Source organism: Phyllobates terribilis, unplaced genomic scaffold (assembly GCF_046119375.1).
Source record: "Phyllobates terribilis strain yellow unplaced genomic scaffold, ASM4611937v1 Scaffold_3__8_contigs__length_932513732, whole genome shotgun sequence".
Classification (NCBI taxonomy): domain Eukaryota; kingdom Metazoa; phylum Chordata; class Amphibia; order Anura; family Dendrobatidae; genus Phyllobates; species Phyllobates terribilis.
The window spans coordinates 660,319,614-660,340,375 of NW_027362763.1; the positions used below are offsets into that span (position 1 = coordinate 660,319,614).

The 20,762-nt window shown below is 45.3% G+C and overlaps 1 protein-coding gene across 2 annotated transcripts in view; it reads right to left on the reverse strand.

Moving 5' to 3' along the window:
* Positions 1–4,925: 4,925 nt before the first annotated feature.
* KCNK17 (potassium two pore domain channel subfamily K member 17) overlaps positions 4,926–20,762 on the reverse strand; it is a 141,717-nt gene continuing 125,880 nt past the window's right edge. For both annotated transcript variants that reach the window (XM_073671715.1, XM_073671716.1), the window contains 3 exons: positions 8,805–8,971; positions 6,360–6,528; positions 4,926–6,047 (listed from right to left, as the gene is read on the reverse strand). In XM_073671715.1, coding sequence (XP_073527816.1) covers positions 5,749–6,047; positions 6,360–6,528; positions 8,805–8,971 — 635 coding nt within the window. In that variant the 3' untranslated portion in view covers positions 4,926–5,748. The remainder of the gene's footprint in view (positions 6,048–6,359; positions 6,529–8,804; positions 8,972–20,762) is intronic.

The following is a 20,762-nucleotide window of genomic DNA, read 5'->3' on the forward strand; positions in this document are numbered from 1 at the left end:
GGATCTGAGGTCACACCACGGATCCCATGGACGCATATCGGGGTCCATTATTTTTTCAACCAGTGTAAACTAAGCCCTAGGATTACATGGGGCCATGTAGGGTGGCGGTCCACGGTCGCCGATGATAGGTAGAGAATGAAGAACCTGCGGGCCATGTGTCATTCCCGGGTCAGAAGCCGGCTCAGCAGAGAAGCAGGACACACAGGCAAGTTTATTCTGTATGGACATTAATCTGTGGAAGGGTTGCGGGCTGTGGGGTCATCATACTGTGTGTAGGGGGCTGTGGGGTCATCATACTGTGTGTAGGGAGCTGTGGGGTCATCATACTGTGTGTAGGGGCTGTGGGGTCATCATACTGTGTGTTGGGGCTGTGGGGTCATCATAGAGTGTGTGTGTGTGTGTAGGGGGCCGTGGGGTTATCATAGTGTGTGTATAGGGGGCTGTGGGGTCATCATAGTGAGTGTGTGTTGGGGGCTGTGGGTTCATCATAGTGAGTGTGTGTATAGGGGGCTGTGGGGTCATCATACTGTGTGTAGGGGGCTGTAGGTGCATAATACTGTATGTTGGGGGCACTATGAATGGCCATGAGTGGGGACACTATTGGGCTTCACTATGAGAATACTGCTGCAGTGTGTGTTCCTCTTACCTGCCAGTTGTGAGGAAGGTTTCTGGGTGCAGTCATATCACTAACGTGCGGGCACTGTGGCGGTGACAATTATGGGCAGCAGCATTAGAGACCCTGTAGCTGTAGTACTGGGTTTATGTTCTGCTATGATTTTATTTTTATCAGACCTGAAGCCCAAATCTCCAAACCGGCCCTAGAGCCATAGATTGTATTGACCTCCATCGGGTGAGTGCAGAACATAAGCAGTAGGATGTGTAGTGTCCCTTTTAAATGGACGGCTGATTAGAGGAGGCAATGGATGGCATCCAGCACACAGCACATAGAGGAGGTGACCCGGTGACCCGTCCTGGCCCGGAGCCGCTCTTGCCTCATGTGGCTGAACAGTGTGACACTCTCTTATCTCTCAGCTGTTTGCAGCTCTCGGACATTAATGAGAGGCCGGTGCCCAACGCTGGATCCCGATTGGTCCTAAACCAATAGGGAAAGAGGCCAATTACTCCAGGCCGCTGTTATGTAAAAGCACTGATGTAGCAAGGGTTAATGATTACAGGATAGAATAATCCGTATATACCGGCCCAAGTAAGAGACCTGTGATTGGCTGCACCGGGCGTCACCCCTGATACACCGGGCACCAACCACCGAGGACGTCATAATGGAGGAGGGGGAGGATCGACCTCTGTCTAACCAGTATACCTCCGTATAACAAGCACCCCTCCGTATAACTAGTGTACCCCCCTATAACCAGTAAAGATCCCTATAACCAGTACAACTCCATATAACCAGTACACCTCCATATAACCAGTACCCCCCCGTATAACCAGTACACCTCTGAATAACCAGCAAAGATCCCTACAACCAGTATATCTCCATATATAACCAGTACACGTCTGTATAACCATTATCCATCCCTATAACCAGTACACGTCTGTATAACCATTATCCATCCCTATAACCAGTACACGTCTGTATAACCAGTATCCATCCCTACAACCAGTACACCTCCGTATAACCAGTAAAGATCCCTATAACCAGTATATCTCCATATACTGTATAACCAGTACACCTCCATATAACCAGTCCCCCTCTGTATAACCAGTACTGTATGCCTGTATATACGGTGACCCCTCTTGTCTGCGGTTGTGTCCTCGGTGCATGCTCAGGATCTCATCCATCACAGAACGTCTTCCTGGAATCTTCTCTGCCGCCAGCTCTTATGTCACCTCCGAATTTCATCATCTGGACCCAATGCCCACGAGGATCCGAACGCCAGGAGCGCCGGCACTGTCCGCACATAGAGGATCTATACTTGATCTATACCGGGCAGAAAACACCTTGAAATGTTGCAGTTTGCATCCTGTAACCTCTGTGCTGCCCTGTCTATTGCAGAGTGAGTTATCTAAGAATCCTTCAGTGAGCTCCTTCTTAGAGATGGCTTTTTCTGATCTCTTCTGTGCTGTTTCATGACCACAGACCACATCAAAGTTGAATCAGATGAGAAAAGCTGAGAAATAGATAAAATACATTCAGACTCACGAGCTCACTAAACGATTCTGCGTTAACTCATTCCTGCAGTCAGCAAACAAAAGAGCCTGAAAAATGGTGCAAATTTTTTAATGAAACCCAATTGCAAAAAGTTTGAGCCCAAAATACATGTAAAGTGTAAAAAAAATATTATCCTTTAAGTGTAAGGGGCATTTCCATTTGCACAAGGCTCCATATTGATTGATGTGTGCTACTTCTAGGTGTTAGACTTTTCCTTTACAGATCAATGTGACAAATCTGCAATAATGAACAAGGGGTCAAATACTTTTGCAAACCACTATTTTATCAGAAAAAAAAAGCAGTCAAAAAAAACCAGAGGCATCATTTTATTCAGCAGTAACAGGGTTAACAGTTCATCCCTGTGAGGTGCGCGGAGGTCTCTGCCATACGTGACGTCTGAAGACATCGGGGAAGTTTCCTCGCTGTACGCGAGGCGTCTGTGGAATGTTTACCATGGACGGATCTAGCTCTCGGCTTTATTCTCACACCCACTCGCTGCCCCCGAGTTACAACGTCCATTGAGCGCGGCGTGTTGTGATTGGGAGCACAAACCATTGTTATGGCGAGCGGAGTGTTATTATGGCGAGCAGCGTGTTATTATGGCGAGCAGAGTGTTATTATGGCGAGCGGCGTGTTATTATGGGGAGCGGAATGTTATTATGGAGAGCGGAGTGTTATTATGGCGAGCGGAGCGTTATTATGGCGAGCGGAGCGTTATGGCGAGCGGAGTGTTATTATGGCGAGCGGAGCGTTATTATGGTGAGCAGCGTGTTATTATAGCGAGCGGAGCATTATTATGACGAGCAGAGTGTTATTATGGGGAGCGGAGTGTTATTATGGGGAGAGGAGTGTTATTATGGCGAGCGGAGTGTTATTATGGCGAGCGGAGTGTTATTATGGGGAGCGACGTGTTATTATGGCGAGCGGCGTGTTATTATGGCGAGCGGAGTGTTATTATGGCGAGCGGCGTGTTATTATGGCGATCGGCGTGTTATTATGGCGAGCGGAGCGTTATTATGGCAAGCAGCGTGTTATTATAGCGAGCGGAGCATTATTATGATGAGCAGAGTGTTATTATGGTGAGTGGGGCGTTATGGGGAGTGGAGCGTTATTATGGTGAGTGGCGTGTTATTATGGGGAGCGGCGTGTTATTATGACGAGCAGCGTGTTATTATGGCGAGCGGAGCGTTATGGGGAGTGGAGCGTTATTATGGGGAGCGGCGTGTTATTATGGGGAGTGGCGTGTTATTATGGGGAGCGGCGTGTTTTTATGGGGAGCGGCATGTTTTTATGGGGAGCAGCATGTTATTATGGGGAGCAGAGTGTTATTATGGGGAGCGGAGAGTTATTATGGGGAGCAGCATGTTGTTATGGGGAGCAGCGCGTTATTATGGCGAGCAGCGAGTTATTATGGGGAGCGGAGCATTATTATGGCGAGCGGAGCGTTATTATGGGGAGCAGCGTGTTATTATGGGGAGCGGCGTGTTATTATGGGGAGCGGTGTGTTATTATGGGGAGCGGAGCGTTATTATGGGGAGCAGAGCGTTATTATGGGGAGTGGAGCGTTATTATGGGGAGCGGAGTGTTATTATGGCAAGCGGCGTGTTATTATGGGGAGCAGCGTGTTATTATGGCAAGCGGCGTGTTATTATGGCGAGCACCGTGTTATTATGGTGAGCAGCGTGTTATTGCCGTATTAGAAACGGGAGGTGGAATTTTCCACTGTGATGAGGACGGATCTGCAGTCATCGCATTGTGATCCGTGAAAGAAGATCGGAGAAACCGCGGGAAAGAAACGCTGCCCAACCACACATTGGTTCGCACTGAACATGCAGCGATGACAGCAGCACAGAGGATGTAAGCGGAATCCTCCTTAGTGTGGCATTGTGGCAGGGTATATAATGGAGGCACCTTGGTCCGCACTGAACATGCAGCGATGGCAGCAGCACAGAGGATGTAAGCAGAATCATCCTTAGACTAGTAGCACCCACATAGGTAGGAGCGGATGGATGATCAGTCTTGAGAACATTCACACGATGGCAGACAACAGTAGGAGAAGACCAAGCCGGATAATGGCCCTGATTTATGGCCGACTACAGGTCTCCAGCCAGCTCTAGGGATAGCCAGCAGAATTATGATTGCAGCTCTGGATTTGGCTGGAGGCCAAGACACAGAGATTTATGTAAGACGGTTTCACACATCCGTATATTTCCGGTACCTGAAAAACCGGTACCGGAGATATCTGTGTGCCACATCAGGATCACAGGGACTGGCGCCTGGGAATCAGTGTACAGTTAGCATTGTTCCCAAGCGCTGAGTGCTGAATGCTGCCCTCATCATGGTCCCTTGCCGCTGCTGCGATCAGCACCAGCAGGGACAATGATGACAGTAGTAATGTCTGCTACCGGTGTCTCCACCTGTAAAAATAAGAATAAAACAAAAAATCCTTATACTCACCTCTCCTAAGTGTCCCCAGCTGTAATCCATGCGACCGTTCAGCAGAGGAGCCGAGGAGAATGACTCCTGCAGACAACGGCTCCGGAGCTGTGTTCAGTGAGCGTGTCCTGTCACTCACTGAGTGCAGCTCTGGGGCCGCTCGCTGCAGGAGTCATTCTCCCCAGCTCCTCGGCGTGATCAGTCGCATGGATTACAGCGGGGGACACTTAGGTGAGTATAAGGATTTTTTGTTTTATTCTTATTTTTACAGGTGGAGACACCAGGAGGAGACAATACTACTCTCATCATTGTCCCTGCTGGTGCTGATCGCAGCGCTGGCAGGAGACAATGATGAGGACAGCATTCAGCACCCGGCACTTGGGAACAGCTCTAACTGTGCACTGATTCCCAGGCGTCGGTACGTGTCACACGGATTATATCCGTGTGTGGTACGTGTTTACACGGACCCATAGATTTGAATGGATCCATGTGATCCGTGCCTCCAGCTAAAAACGAACATGTCAGCGTGTGGCACACACGGAAAAGGAAAAACACTCACATGTGCACAGACTCATAGATTTGAATGTGTGTACGTGTGTCAGTGTCTCCGGTACTTGTGGAAACTGTTGAACCGGACACACTGACGTGTGAAAGAGCCCTAAAACAGTATTTCAGGAGAGGGATCACGGATCCTGTAAGAAGTCCAAAAAGAAGAACAGCAGCACAGAGTATTTCAGGAGAGGAATGAGAAGAATGTGCTGATCCCGAGGGGAGGTCACAGACAGAGTTACATTAATAATCAAGCAGAATGGCAGCACAGAGTATTTCAGGAGAAGATTGTGCTGACGTTCAGAGAGGTTAAGGCCTGAGAATAACATAAAGAAAGAAGTAAAGCAGCAGTACAGAGTATTTCAGGAGAGGAGCCTGCTAATCTTGACCGGCCAGACAGAGAATAACATGGTTGTAGTGGTTTTCCAGCAGCACAGAGTATTTCAGGAGGCGAGCATGTTGAGAATTTGGGAGGCCACCGAGTTAAGTGTTACATAGTGGAAGGCACTTCCTCGCAGCACAGAGTATTTCAGGGCTGGTGTGCGCCGTGACCGGTCCGATGTCTCCTGTTCTCCGTCCTGCAGGCTTCCCGTCCATTACTCCAGGTGTTTGTGCTCTGAGTCCAGGGCCTCGGCCTTCCCGGTGCTGGCGGTGGAGTCCGAGTCCTCGGCCTCCTGTGGAGGGCTCGGGGGGAGTCCGCTGAGAGTCACATCGATGGGCTCGTGGTCCTTTTTCTCGCCCTCTTTCCTTCGGCAGCAGAGGCAGACGTCTCGGGAGTTCTCCAGGAGGCTTATGCACAGGCTGATGATGAGGGCGAGCCATGCCATGCCGAACAGGATCCACAGCGACACCAGGTCCCGGTACCAGTTCGGATACTTAATTTCGGGATTCCGTCCTAGGGAGCAAACAGGAAATGTACAGGATCAGAACAGCGCCCCCACTGTACAGTGGTGGTGACAAGTATTGCAGGTCAATTTCACTGCAGTGAATGAGGCAAAGCTGCAGTACCACACGCAGCCTGTACACAGGTGTGGCGCTGTTTTTAGAGTACTCAGGCTGAGGCTCTATTATTGAGCCATGCGAGGGAGACGCCCGTCAGTCCCAGAGTATCCAGAAGTCCTAATCTGTGGATCTCAGCACAATAATACTGGAGCACGACCCAACGCATTGAGCACTGCTACATCTGGATCAGGTCGTCCATACTCACCGATGACATAGTCTCCAAAACCGATAGTACTGAGGGTAATGAAGGCAAAGTAGAAGCCCTCCTCGTACGTCCAGCCCTCCATCCCCCGGAACAGGACTGGTGGCAGCAAGAAGAACAGAACGAAACCGACCCCCACAGCGCAAGAGCAGCAGAAGAACTTCACGGATCTCTGGAAGAAGAAGGAAACAATGAAAAAAGAGAAACCGGCCTCAGGGGCAACAGGGGGAAATCCACAGGAAAGGGAAGGCAAAAAGGGCACAATACACCCGTAGTGGGCGAGACAGGCGGCAACAGGCGCTCAGTGCAAGGAAAGAGGAAACCTTATAACGTGGTGGCTATAGGGAAACAAGGACCGACCATTCAACTCACAGCAGAAGGGAAGGAAACGATGTGCAGGACTAGTTACATCCTGTATTATACTCCAGAGCTGCACTCACTATTCTGCTGGTGCAGTCACTGTGTACATACATTACATTACTGATCCTGAGTTACATCCTGTATTATACCCCAGAGCTGCACTCACTATTCTGCTGGTGCAGTCACTGTGTACATACATTACAATACTGATCCTGAGTTACATCCTGTATTATTCTCCAGAGCTGCACTCACTATTCTGCTGGTGCAGTCACTGTGTACATACATTACATTACTGATCCTGAGTTACACCCTGTATTATACTCCAGAGCTGCACTCACTATTCTGCTGGTGCAGTCACTGTGTACATACATTACATTACTGATCCTGAGTTACATCCTGTATTATACTCCAGAGCTGCACTCACTATTCTGCTGGTGCAGTCACTGTGTACATACATTACATTACTGATCCTGAGTTACATCCTGTATTATACTCCAGAGCTGCACTCACTATTCTGCTGGTGCAGTCACTGTGTACATACATTACATTACTGATCCTGAGTTACATCCTGTATTATACTCCAGAGCTGCACTCACTATTCTGCTGGTGCAGTCACTGTGTACATACATTACATTACTGATCCTCAGTTACCTCCTGTATTATACTCCAGAGCAGCACTCACTATTCTGCGGGTGGAGTCACTGTGTACATACATTACATTACTGATCCTGAGTTACATCCTGTATTATACTCCAGAGCTGCGCTCACTATTCTGCTGGTGCAGTCACTGTGTACATACATTACATTACTGATCCTGAGTTACCTCCTGTATTATACTCCAGAGCTGCACTCACTATTCTGCTGGTGGAGTCACTGTGTACATACATTACATTACTGATCCTGTGTTACATCCTGTATTATACTCCAGAGCTGCACTCACTATTCTGCTGGTGCAGTCACTGTGTACATACATTACATTACTGATCCTGAGTTACCTCCTGTATTATACTCCAGAGCTGCACTCACTATTCTGCTGGTGGAGTCACTGTGTACATACATTACATTACTGATCCTGTGTTACATCCTGTATTATTCTCCAGAGCTGCACTCACTATTCTGCTGGTGCAGTCACTGTGTACATACATTACATTACTGATCCTGAGTTACATCCTGTATTATACTCCAGAGCTGCACTCACTATTCTGCTGGTGCAGTCACTGTGTACATACATTACATTACTGATCCTGAGTTACATCCTGTATTATACTCCAGAGCTGCACTCACTATTCTGCTGGTGCAGTCACTGTGTACATACATTACATTACTGATCCTGAGTTACCTCCTGTATTATACTCCAGAGCAGCACTCACTATTCTGCTGATGCAGTCACTGTGTACATACATGACATTACTGATCCTGAGTTACATCCTGTATTATACTCCAGAGCTGCACTCACTATTCTGCTGGTGGAGTCACTGTGTACATACATTACATTACTGATCCTGAGTTACCTCCTGTATTATACTCCAGAGCAGCACTCACTATTCTGCTGGTGCAGTCACTGTGTACATACATTACATTACTGATCCTGAGTTCCATCCTGTATTATACTCCAGAGCTGCACTCACTATTCTGCTGGTGCAGTCACTGTGTACATACATTACATTACTGATCCTGAGTTACCTCCTGTATTATACTCCAGAGCTGCACTCACTATTCTGCTGGTGCAGTCACTGTGTACACACATTACATTACTGATCCTGAGTTACCTCCTGTATTATACTCCAGAGCTGCACTCACTGTTCTGCTGGTGGGGTTCACTTTCATTTAGGTAGGACCATTTTCTGATGTAGATCGCCACCTATTTTGCTTCCCTTCTCATTGCATGATAACACTCTCGGTGTAGCCACCACTAGAGGGCGCTGAATGCTGATAGTTTTCTAGTCGTCGCCTCCATTCGGCTGCAGGCTGAGTGACTCCTCTTGGTTAACGCTGCCGGTCTGGATTCCCACATTGCCACAGACTCCCATTAACAATCAGGGAGCAGTATATTGCTGTTCAGCTCAGGGGCAAACACATTGCTCTCACCTTTCGGCCCACCTTCCTCCCCAGCAAGTCTGCGGATCTCTGCACCAGGCCCAGCATCCTCCGCCCGATACGGTTCAGGAGGATCAGGTTTAGTGGAATCCCAAAAAGTGCAAAGAAGATGCAGAAGACGCGGCCCCCCACAGTGCTGGGGCTCAGGTTCCCGTAACCTGCAGGGCAGAGGGAAAGAAAGGTGTTACGTTATTTCCAGGGGTGTCAGCGATGAGACCGTCCACCGGAGGAAACATAAAGAGGAAAACAGGGAGAACTTTCCATATTAAACACTCCCATCTGATGTGTCGCTTTATTTTTATCTGACAGTTTTATGTAAAATCACGTAAAAGATATAAGAAAGGGGGCAGGTGACAAGTTCAGCTCTGCTGCATCTCTATGCAGGAATGAAAGGGTTAAAGGGGCTGTCTACTAGTATCTGACACCGGGCACCCACTGATCAGCTGTTGTCAGGATAAGTCAAGTAGTGGATAGAAATAAATATATAAAATATAAAGATTATTATTAAAGTGGACAAACAATGTTACGTTAAATACATAAATAGAGTCATTTGTTTAAACAAAAATTTCTGCTACTTTGTAATAGAGGAAGCAATACGCGAAACGCGCGTCGGGGCTTCCGCGCGGCACAAGGTCCTTACCTCGTACGTGGGTGAGTCATCTGGTTACATTGAAGGATAGTCATGTGACTTTCCTCCATTGTCTTTACTCTATTTGATACCTAGTATTCCTGTAACCTGTGAAATACTTCTTTGTGCTCAGATGACCCCATGGGGGACTCATAGTTAGTTGCTGCTCCGCTTCTGTGTATTCCCCTCCAGTGACCTACTATTTTTAACATTTTGTCTTGTTTTTAACATGTATACACAATAAAATTGTTGTTTTAGACATAATTAAGTATTGTTCTATACTTTCTTTGGGCAATATACTCCATTTTCTTTGTAGGTTATACTTTCTAATAGATGTTTAATTTCCTCATCATTTTTCAAAATCTTTCCTGAGTTCAATGGAGTTTGTGTGTTCTCCCCATCTTTCTTGGGTTTCCTCCCACGCTCCAAAAACTGATAGGGAATCCAGATAATGAGCCCCAATGGGGACAGTGATTGATAATGTATGTAAAGCGCTGCGGAAATATGATGGCTCTGTGTAAGTGAGCATCCACAGGCTGAAAACCTGTCCTGACCTAATACTTCTCACAGCTGAGGTTTTGTTACCAATGTATCCAGCAGATATTCTTCTGTGCAAATCTCTTATCTTCTACTGGTGGTTACATGTATCTGTCTGGTCGGCCTACAGTCAATGTAACATCCGCCGATACCTGCATTGTGTCAGCGGGAAGTGCACAGCTACAACACCTGCAGCCTGGTTAACAGGCAGAGAAATGCCGCCATCTAGTGGACAATGAGATAACTGCAGCTATGTTCTGCATTCAGGATGTTGTCGCTTTCAAAAATGAGAATGTGGTGAACAAGTCACCAATTCTGCATTTATCACCCACTCCTGATAAAAAATACTGACCGAATACTGACCGAATACTGATAGTGGGGCCGTGACCTAATAGTGCTAATGCCTCAGTAACAAAGCCAATGACAGCGGCCCCTTAATTGAGTGCAGAACTGTCCCGTAGTGACATTATTTGGGATAAAAAAAAACTGTCCCTGTTAGAAATCCATCTTTAGGACAGGTCCAGACATTGAGCTGATTGCGGGGGAGACTCTAAGGCATTAAGGCAGAATGTAATGGGTTAATGTTTCGGACGATGCCTGGATGTGGGGTTCTTCCAAACTGACTGTCTGTCCGCTTTCAGCTAAAAGAGCAATGGACCCCGCCTGGGGATCAGGTGAAACCCTTATATGGCCCCTATGCCAGGAGGGGGTCCCAGACTCGGACCCCCTACATGAGCAGTGCTTGGCACAGGACGATTGTTGCGCTACATACAAGGAGCTTATACCACTGGGAAGATTCCTTAAGAAAAAGTCCATTAATAATTCACAGGTAAAGGCCGGATGATCACCCAGTACCCCAAGAACCTTCTCAACATCAGCGCAGGGACCCCCCACCAGTCCTCACGCAGGGTCTTGTGGCTGCCTGTGGACTGCTGCTGTGTTAAAATGTGTCCTCGATACATAGAACTAGCAGGGCCCCCCAGGACAAGACAAGGGCCAAACATCCATTCTTCTCCACTGAGTTTTTTTTTTTTTTTTATCCCATCTGGAAGTAGCATGATGTAGAGACATAAACCCTGATTCCAGCGCTGTGTCACTTACTGAGCTGTTAGCTGCAGTTCTGATTAATATATGATTTATCTACTGCATATCTAGCAGTCCTCTGAATACTGAGCTCTGTATAACCCTGCAGCATTTGTGTAAACTGTGCATAGGCAGAAAGCTGACAAATCGTCGGCGGGGTTTGTACAGAGCTCATGAATATGGAGGACAACATGGCAGCAGGTTTACTAGTCCTCTGGTGATAATCTCCTGCTGATAAAACTGATTTTATTGAAATAACACCCAGACTAGTAAGTGACACATCGCTGGAATCAGGGTCTCTGTCTCCATATTATACTGCTCTTAGATTTAATAGCAAAAATCTGGTGACAGGTTCCCTTTAAGGACTTGCAGGAAATTGGAGTTTTTTCCACAGATGGCATAAGGATGGAACATTCTTAGGCCACAGCCCCACTATCAGTATTTGGTCAGTATTCGGTCAGTATTCGGTCAGTATTTTTTCTCAGGAGTCGGAGCCAAAACCAGGTGAGGAACAATCAGAGAAAAGGTCTAATAGAAACAAGTCACCAATTCTGCATTTATCACCCACTGCTGGGAAAAAATACTGACCGAATACTGATAGTGGGGCCATGGACTTAAGAGTGCACTCACATGCAGAAACATCTTATTGAAGTGCACAGTGCACTCACATATAGAAAGATTGTATTGAAGTGCACAGTGCACTCACATGTAGAAAGACCGTATTGAAGTGCACAGTGCACTCACATGTAGAAAGATTGTATTGAAGTGCACAGCGCACTCACATGTAGAAAGATCATATTGAAGTGCACAGTGCACTCACATGTAGAAAGATTGTATTGAAGTGCACAGTGCACTCACATGTAGAAAGATTGTATTGAAGTGCACAGTGCACTCACATGTAGAAAGACCATATTGAAGTGCACAGTGCACTCACATGTAGAAAGACCGTATTGAAGTGCACAGTGCACTCACATGTAGAAAGACCATATTGAAGTGCACAGTGCACTCACATGTAGAAAGACCCTATTGAAGTGCACAGTGCACTCACATGTAGAAAGGTCGTATTGGAGTGCACAGTGCACTCACATGTAGAAAGACCATATTGAAGTGCACAGTGCACTCACATGTAGAAAGATCGTATTGAAGTGCACAGTGCACTCACATGTAGAAAGATCGTATTGAAGTGCACAGTGCACTCACATGTAGAAAGATTGTATTGAAGTGCACAGTGCACTCACATGTAGAAAGATTGTATTGAAGTGCACAGTGCACTCACATGTAGAAAGACCCTATTGAAGTGCACAGTGCACTCACATGTAGAAAGATTGTATTGAAGTGCACAGTGCACTCACATGTAGAAAGACCCTATTGAAGTGCACAGTGCACTCACATGTAGAAAGATCGTATTGAAGTGCACAGTGCACTCACATGTAGAAAGATCGTATTGAAGTGCACAGTGCACTCACATGTAGAAAGATCGTATTGAAGTGCACAGTGCACTCACATGTAGAAAGACCCTATTGAAGTGCACAGTGCACTCACATGTAGAAAGACCGTATTGAAGTGCACAGTGCACTCACATGTAGAAAGATCGTATTGAAGTGCACAGTGCACTCACATGTAGAAAGATCGTATTGAAATGCACAGTGCACTCACATGTAGAAAGATCGTATTGAAGTGCACAGTGCACTCACATGTAGAAAGATCGTATTGAAGTGCACAGTGCACTCACATGTAGAAAGACCGTATTGAAGTGCACAGTGCACTCACATGTAGAAAGATCGTATTGAAGTGCACAGTGCACTCACATGTAGAAAGATCGTATTGAAGTGCACAGTGCACTCACATGTAGAAAGACCCTATTGAAGTGCACAGTGCACTCACATGTAGAAAGATCGTATTGGAGTGCACAGTGCACTCACATATAGAAAGACCATATTGAAGTGCACAGTGCACTCACATGTAGAAAGACCGTATTGAAGAGCACAGTGCACTCACATGTAGAAAGACCATATTGAAGTGCACAGTGCACTCACATGTAGAAAGACCGTATTGAAGAGCACACTGCACTCACATGTAGAAAGATCGTATTGGAGTGCACAGTGCACTCACATGTAGAAAGATCGTATTGAAGTGCACAGTGCACTCACATGTAGAAAGACCATATTGAAGTGCACAGTGCACTCACATGTAGAAAGACCGTATTGAAGTGCACAGTGCACTCACATGTAGAAAGATCGTATTGAAGTGCACACTGCACTCACATGTAGAAAGACCCTATTGAAGTGCACAGTGCACTCACATGTAGAAAGATCGTATTGGAGTGCACAGTGCACTCACATGTAGAAAGACCATATTGTAGTGCACAGTGCAATCACATGTAGAAAGATCGTATTGAAGTGCACAGTGCACTCACATGTAGAAAGACCGTATTGAAGTGCACACTGCACTCACATGTAGAAAGACCGTATTGAAGTACACAGTGCACTCACATGTAGAAAGAACGTATTGAAGTTCACAGTGCACTCACATGTAGAAAGACCGTATCGAAGTGCACAGTGCACTCACATGTAGAAAGACCGTATTGAAGTACACAGTGCACTCACATGTAGAAAGAACGTATTGAAGTGCACAGTGGACTCACATGTAGAAAGACCGTATTGAAGTGCACAGTGCACTCACATGTAGAAAGAACGTATTGAAGTGCACACTGCACTCACATGTAGAAAGACCGTATTGAAGTGCACAGTGCACTCACATGTAGAAAGATCGTATTGAAGTGCACAGTGCACTCACATGTAGAAAGAACGTATTGAAGTGCACAGTGCACTCACATGTAGAAAGAACGTATTGAAGTGCACAGTGCACTCACATGTAGAAAGAACGTATTGAAGTGCACACTGCACTCACATGTAGAAAGACCGTATTGAAGTGCACAGTGCACTCACATGTAGAAAGACCGTATTGAAGTACACAGTGCACTCACATGTAGAAAGAACGTATTGAAGTGCACAGTGGACTCACATGTAGAAAGATCGTATTGAAGTGCACAGTGCACTCACATGTAGAAAGATCGTATTGAAGTACACAGTGCACTCACATGTAGAAAGACCGTATTGAAGTACACAGTGCACTCACATGTAGAAAGACCGTATTGAAGTGCACAGTGCACTCACATGTAGAAAGATCGTATTGAAGTGCACAGTGCACTCACATGTAGAAAGACCGTATTGAAGTACACAGTGCACTCACATGTAGAAAGACCGTATTGAAGTGCACAGTGCACTCACATGTAGAAAGAACGTATTGAAGTGCACAGTGCACTCACATGTAGAAAGACCGTATTGAAGTGCACAGTGCACTCACATGTAGAAATACCGTATTGAAGTGCACAGTGCACTCACATGTAGAAAGACCGTATTGAAGTGCACAGTGCACTCACATGTAGAAAGATCGTATTGAAGTGCACAGTGCACTCACATGTAGAAAGACCGTATTGAAGTACACAGTGCACTCACATGTAGAAAGACCGTATTGAAGTGCACAGTGCACTCACATGTAGAAAGATCGTATTGAAGTGCACAGTGCACTCACATGTAGAAAGACCGTATTGAAGTGCACAGTGCACTCACATGTAGAAAGAACGTATTGAAGTGCACAGTGCACTCACATGTAGAAAGACCGTATTGAAGTGCACAGTGCACTCACATGTAGAAAGAACGTATTGAAGTGCACAGTGCACTCACATGTAGAAAGAACGTATTGAAGTGCACACTGCACTCACATGTAGAAAGACCGTATTGAAGTGCACAGTGCACTCACATGTAGAAAGACCGTATTGAAGTACACAGTGCACTCACATGTAGAAAGAACGTATTGAAGTGCACAGTGGACTCACATGTAGAAAGATCGTATTGAAGTGCACAGTGCACTCACATGTAGAAAGACCGTATTGAAGTGCACAGTGCACTCACATGTAGAAAGATCGTATTGAAGTGCACAGTGCACTCACATGTAGAAAGATCGTATTGAAGTGCACACTGCACTCACATGTAGAAAGACCGTATTGAAGTGCACAGTGCACTCACATGTAGAAATACCGTATTGAAGTGCACAGTGCACTCACATGTAGAAAGAACGTATTGAAGTGCACAGTGCACTCACATGTAGAAAGAACGTATTGAAGTGCACACTGCACTCACATGTAGAAAGACCGTATTGAAGTGCACAGTGCACTCACATGTAGAAAGATCGTATTGAAGTGCACACTGCACTCACATGTAGAAAGACCGTATTGAAGTGCACAGTGCACTCACATGTAGAAATACCGTATTGAAGTGCACAGTGCACTCACATGTAGAAAGATCGTATTGAAGTGCACAGTGCACTCACATGTAGAAAGAACGTATTGAAGTGCACACTGCACTCACATGTAGAAAGACCGTATTGAAGTGCACAGTGCACTCACATGTAGAAAGACCGTATTGAAGTACACAGTGCACTCACATGTAGAAAGATCGTATTGAAGTGCACAGTGCACTCACATGTAGAAAGATCGTATTGAAGTGCACAGTGCACTCACATGTAGAAAGATCGTATTGAAGTGCACAGTGCACTCACATGTAGAAAGATCGTATTGAAGTGCACAGTGCACTCACATGTAGAAAGATCGTATTGAAGTGCACAGTGCACTCACGTGTAGAAAGATCATATTGAAGTGCACAGTGCACTCACATGTAGAAAGATCGTATTGAAGTGCACAGCGCACTCACATGTAGAAAGATCGTATTGAAGTGCACACTGCACTCACATGTAGAAAGACCGTATTGAAGTGCACAGTGCACTCACATGTAGAAAGATCGTATTGAAGTGCACAGTGCACTCACATGTAGAAAGATCGTATTGAAGTGCACAGTGCACTCACATGTAGAAAGATCGTATTGAAGTGCACAGTGCACTCACGTGTAGAAAGATCGTATTGAAGTGCACAGTGCACTCACATGTAGAAAGACCGTATTGAAGTGCACAGTGCACTCACATGTAGAAAGACCGTATTGAAGTGCACACTGCACTCACATGTAGAAAGATCGTATTGAAGTGCACAGTGCACTCACATGTAGAAAGATCGTATTGAAGTGCACGATGCACTCACATGTAGAAAGACCCTATTGAAATGCACAGTGCACTCACATGTAGAAAGATCGTATTGAAGTGCACAGCGCACTCACATGTAGAAAGATCGTATTGAAGTGCACACTGCACTCACATGTAGAAAGACCGTATTGAAGTGCACAGTGCACTCACATGTAGAAAGATCGTATTGAAGTGCACAGTGCACTCACATGTAGAAAGATCGTATTGAAGTGCACAGTGCACTCACATGTAGAAAGATTGTATTGAAGTGCACAGTGCACTCACGTGTAGAAAGATCGTATTGAAGTGCACAGTGCACTCACATGTAGAAAGACCGTATTGAAGTGCACAGTGCACTCACATGTAGAAAGACCGTATTGAAGTGCACAGTGCACTCACATGTAGAAAGATCGTATTGAAGTACACAGTGCACTCACATGTAGAAAGATCGTATTGAAGTGCACACTGCACTCACATGTAGAAAGATCGTATTGAAGTGCACAGTGCACTCACATGTAGAAATACAGTATTGAAGTGCACAGTGCACTCACATGTAGAAAGACCGTATTGAAGTGCACACTGCACTCACATGTAGAAAGATCGTATTGAAGTGCACAGTGCACTCACATGTAGAAAGATCGTATTGAAGTGCACGATGCACTCACATGTAGAAAGACCCTATTGAAATGCACAGCGCACTCACATGTAGAAAGATCGTATTGAAGTGCACAGCGCACTCACATGTAGAAAGATCGTATTGAAGTGCACACTGCACTCACATGTAGAAAGACCGTATTGAAGTGCACAGTGCACTCACATGTAGAAAGATCGTATTGAAGTGCACAGTGCACTCACATGTAGAAAGATCGTATTGAAGTGCACAGTGCACTCACATGTAGAAAGATTGTATTGAAGTGCACACTGCACTCACATGTAGAAAGATCGTATTGAAGTGCACAGTGCACTCACATGTAGAAAGATCGTATTGAAGTGCACAGTGCACTCACATGTAGAAAGATCGTATTGAAGTGCACAGTGCACTCACATGTAGAAAGAACGTATTGAAGTGCACAGTGCACTCACATGTAGAAAGAACGTATTGAAGTGCACACTGCACTCACATGTAGAAAGACCATATTGAAGTGCACAGTGCACTCACATGTAGAAAGATCGTATTGAAGTGCACAGTGGACTCACATGTAGAAAGATCGTATTGAAGTGCACACTGCACTCACATGTAGAAAGAACGTATTGAAGTGCACAGTGGACTCACATGTAGAAAGATCGTATTGAAGTGCACAGTGCACTCACATGTAGAAAGACCGTATTGAAGTGCACAGTGCACTCACATGTAGAAAGACCGTATTGAAGTGCACAGTGCACTCACATGTAGAAAGAACGTATTGAAGTGCACAGTGCACTCACATGTAGAAAGAACGTATTGAAGTGCACACTGCACTCACATGTAGAAAGACCGTATTGAAGTGCACAGTGCACTCACATGTAGAAAGAACGTATTGAAGTGCACAGTGGACTCACATGTAGAAAGATCGTATTGAAGTGCACAGTGCACTCACATGTAGAAAGACCGTATTGAAGTGCACAGTGCACTCACATGTAGAAAGATCGTATTGAAGTGCACAGTGCACTCACATGTAGAAAGATCGTATTGAAGTGCACAGTGCACTCACATGTAGAAAGAACGTATTGAAGTGCACAGTGGACTCACATGTAGAAAGATCGTATTGAAGTGCACAGTGCACTCACATGTAGAAAGACCGTATTGAAGTGCACAGTGCACTCACATGTAGAAAGATCGTATTGAAGTGCACACTGCACTCACATGTAGAAAGATCGTATTGAAGTGCACACTGCACTCACATGTAGAAAGATCGTATTGAAGTGCACACTGCACTCACATGTAGAAAGAACGTATTGAAGTGCACACTGCACTCACATGTAGAAAGACCGTATTGAAGTGCACAGTGCACTCACATGTAGAAAGATCGTATTGAAGTGCACAGTGCACTCACATGTAGAAAGATCGTATTGAAGTGCACAGTGCACTCACATGTAGAAAGACCGTATTGAAGTGCACAGTGCACTCACATGTAGAAAGATCGTATTGAAGTGCACACTGCACTCACATGTAGAAAGATCGTATTGAAGTGCACACTGCACTCACATGTAGAAAGAACGTATTGAAGTGCACACTGCACTCACATGTAGAAAGACCGTATTGAAGTGCACAGTGCACTCACATGTAGAAATACCGTATTGAAGTGCACAGTGCACTCACATGTAGAAAGATCGTATTGAAGTGCACAGTGCATTCACATGTAGAAAGAACGTATTGAAGTGCACACTGCACTCACATGTAGAAAGACCGTATTGAAGTGCACAGTGCACTCACATGTAGAAAGACCGTATTGAAGTACACAGTGCACTCACATGTAGAAAGATCGTATTGAAGTGCACAGCGCACTCACATGTAGAAAGATCGTATTGAAGTGCACAGCGCACTCACATGTAGAAAGATCGTATTGAAGTGCACACTGCACTCACATGTAGAAAGACCGTATTGAAGTGCACAGTGCACTCACATGTAGAAAGATCGTATTGAAGTGCACAGTGCACTCACGTGTAGAAAGATCGTATTGAAGTGCACAGTGCACTCACATGTAGAAAGACCGTATTGAAGTGCACAGTGCACTCACATGTAGAAAGACCGTATTGAAGTGCACACTGCACTCACATGTAGAAAGATCGTATTGAAGTGCACAGTGCACTCACATGTAGAAAGATCGTATTGAAGTGCACGATGCACTCACATGTAGAAAGACCCTATTGAAATGCACAGTGCACTCACATGTAGAAAGATCGTATTGAAGTGCACAGCGCACTCACATGTAGAAAGATCGTATTGAAGTGCACGATGCACTCACATGTAGAAAGACCCTATTGAAATGCACAGTGCACTCACATGTAGAAAGACCGTATTGAAGTGCACAGTGCACTCACATGTAGAAAGATCGTATTGAAGTGCACACTGCACTCACATGTAGAAAGACCGTATTGAAGTGCACAGTGCACTCACATGTAGAAAGATCGTATTGAAGTGCACAGTGCACTCACATGTAGAAAGATCGTATTGAAGTGCACAGTGCACTCACATGTAGAAAGATTGTATTGAAGTGCACAGTGCACTCACGTGTAGAAAGATCGTATTGAAGTGCACAGTGCACTCACATGTAGAAAGATCGTATTGAAGTGCACAGTGCACTCACATGTAGAAAGACCGTATTGAAGTGCACAGTGCACTCACATGTAGAAAGACCGTATTGAAGTGCACAGTGCACTCACATGTAGAAAGATCGTATTGAAGTACACAGTGCACTCACATGTAGAAAGACCGTATTGAAGTGCACACTGCACTCACATGTAGAAAGATCGTATTGAAGTGCACACTGCACTCACATGTAGAAAGATCGTATTGAAGTGCACAGTGCACTCACATGTAGAAAGATCGTATTGAAGTGCACAGTGCACTCACATGTAGAAATACAGTATTGAAGTGCACAGTGCACTCACATGTAGAAAGACCGTATTGAAGTGCACACTGCACTCACATGTAGAAAGATCGTATTGAAGTGCACAGTGCACTCACATGTAGAAAGATCGTATTGAAGTGCACGATGCACTCACATGTAGAAAGACCCTATTGAAATGCACAGTGCACTCACATGTAGAAAGATCGTATTGAAGTGCACAGTGCACTCACATGTAGAAAGATCGTATTGAAGTGCACAGCGCACTCACATGTAGAAAGATCGTATTGAAGTGCACAGTGCACTCACATGTAGAAAGATCGTATTGAAGTGCACAGTGCACTCACATGTAGAAAGATCGTATTGAAGTGCACAGTGCACTCACATGTAGAAAGATTGTATTGAAGTGCACAGTGCACTCACGTGTAGAAAGATCGTATTGAAGTGCACAGTGCACTCACATGTAGAAAGACCGTATTGAAGTGCACAGTGCACTCACATGTAGAAAGACCGTATTGAAGTGCACAGTGCACTCACATGTAGAAAGATCGTATTGAAGTACACAGTGCACTCACATGTAGAAAGATCGTATTGAAGTGCACACTGCACTCACATGTAGAAAGATCGTATTGAAGTGCACAGTGCACTCACATGTAGAAAGATCGTATTGAAGTGCACAGTGCACTCACATGTAGAAATACAGTATTGAAGTGCACAGTGCACTCACATGTAGAAAGATCGTATTGAAGTGCACAGTGCACTCACATGTAGAAAGACCGTATTGAAGTGCACAGTGGACTCACATGTAGAAAGATCGTATTGAAGTGCACAGTGCACTCACATGTAGAAAGACCGTATTGAAGTGCACAGTGCACTCACATGTAGAAAGAACGTATTGAAGTGCACAGTGCACTCACATGTAGAAAGACCGTATTGAAGTGCACAGTGCACTCACATGTAGAAAGAACGTATTGAAGTGCACAGTGCACTCACATGTAGAAAGAACGTATTGAAGTGCAC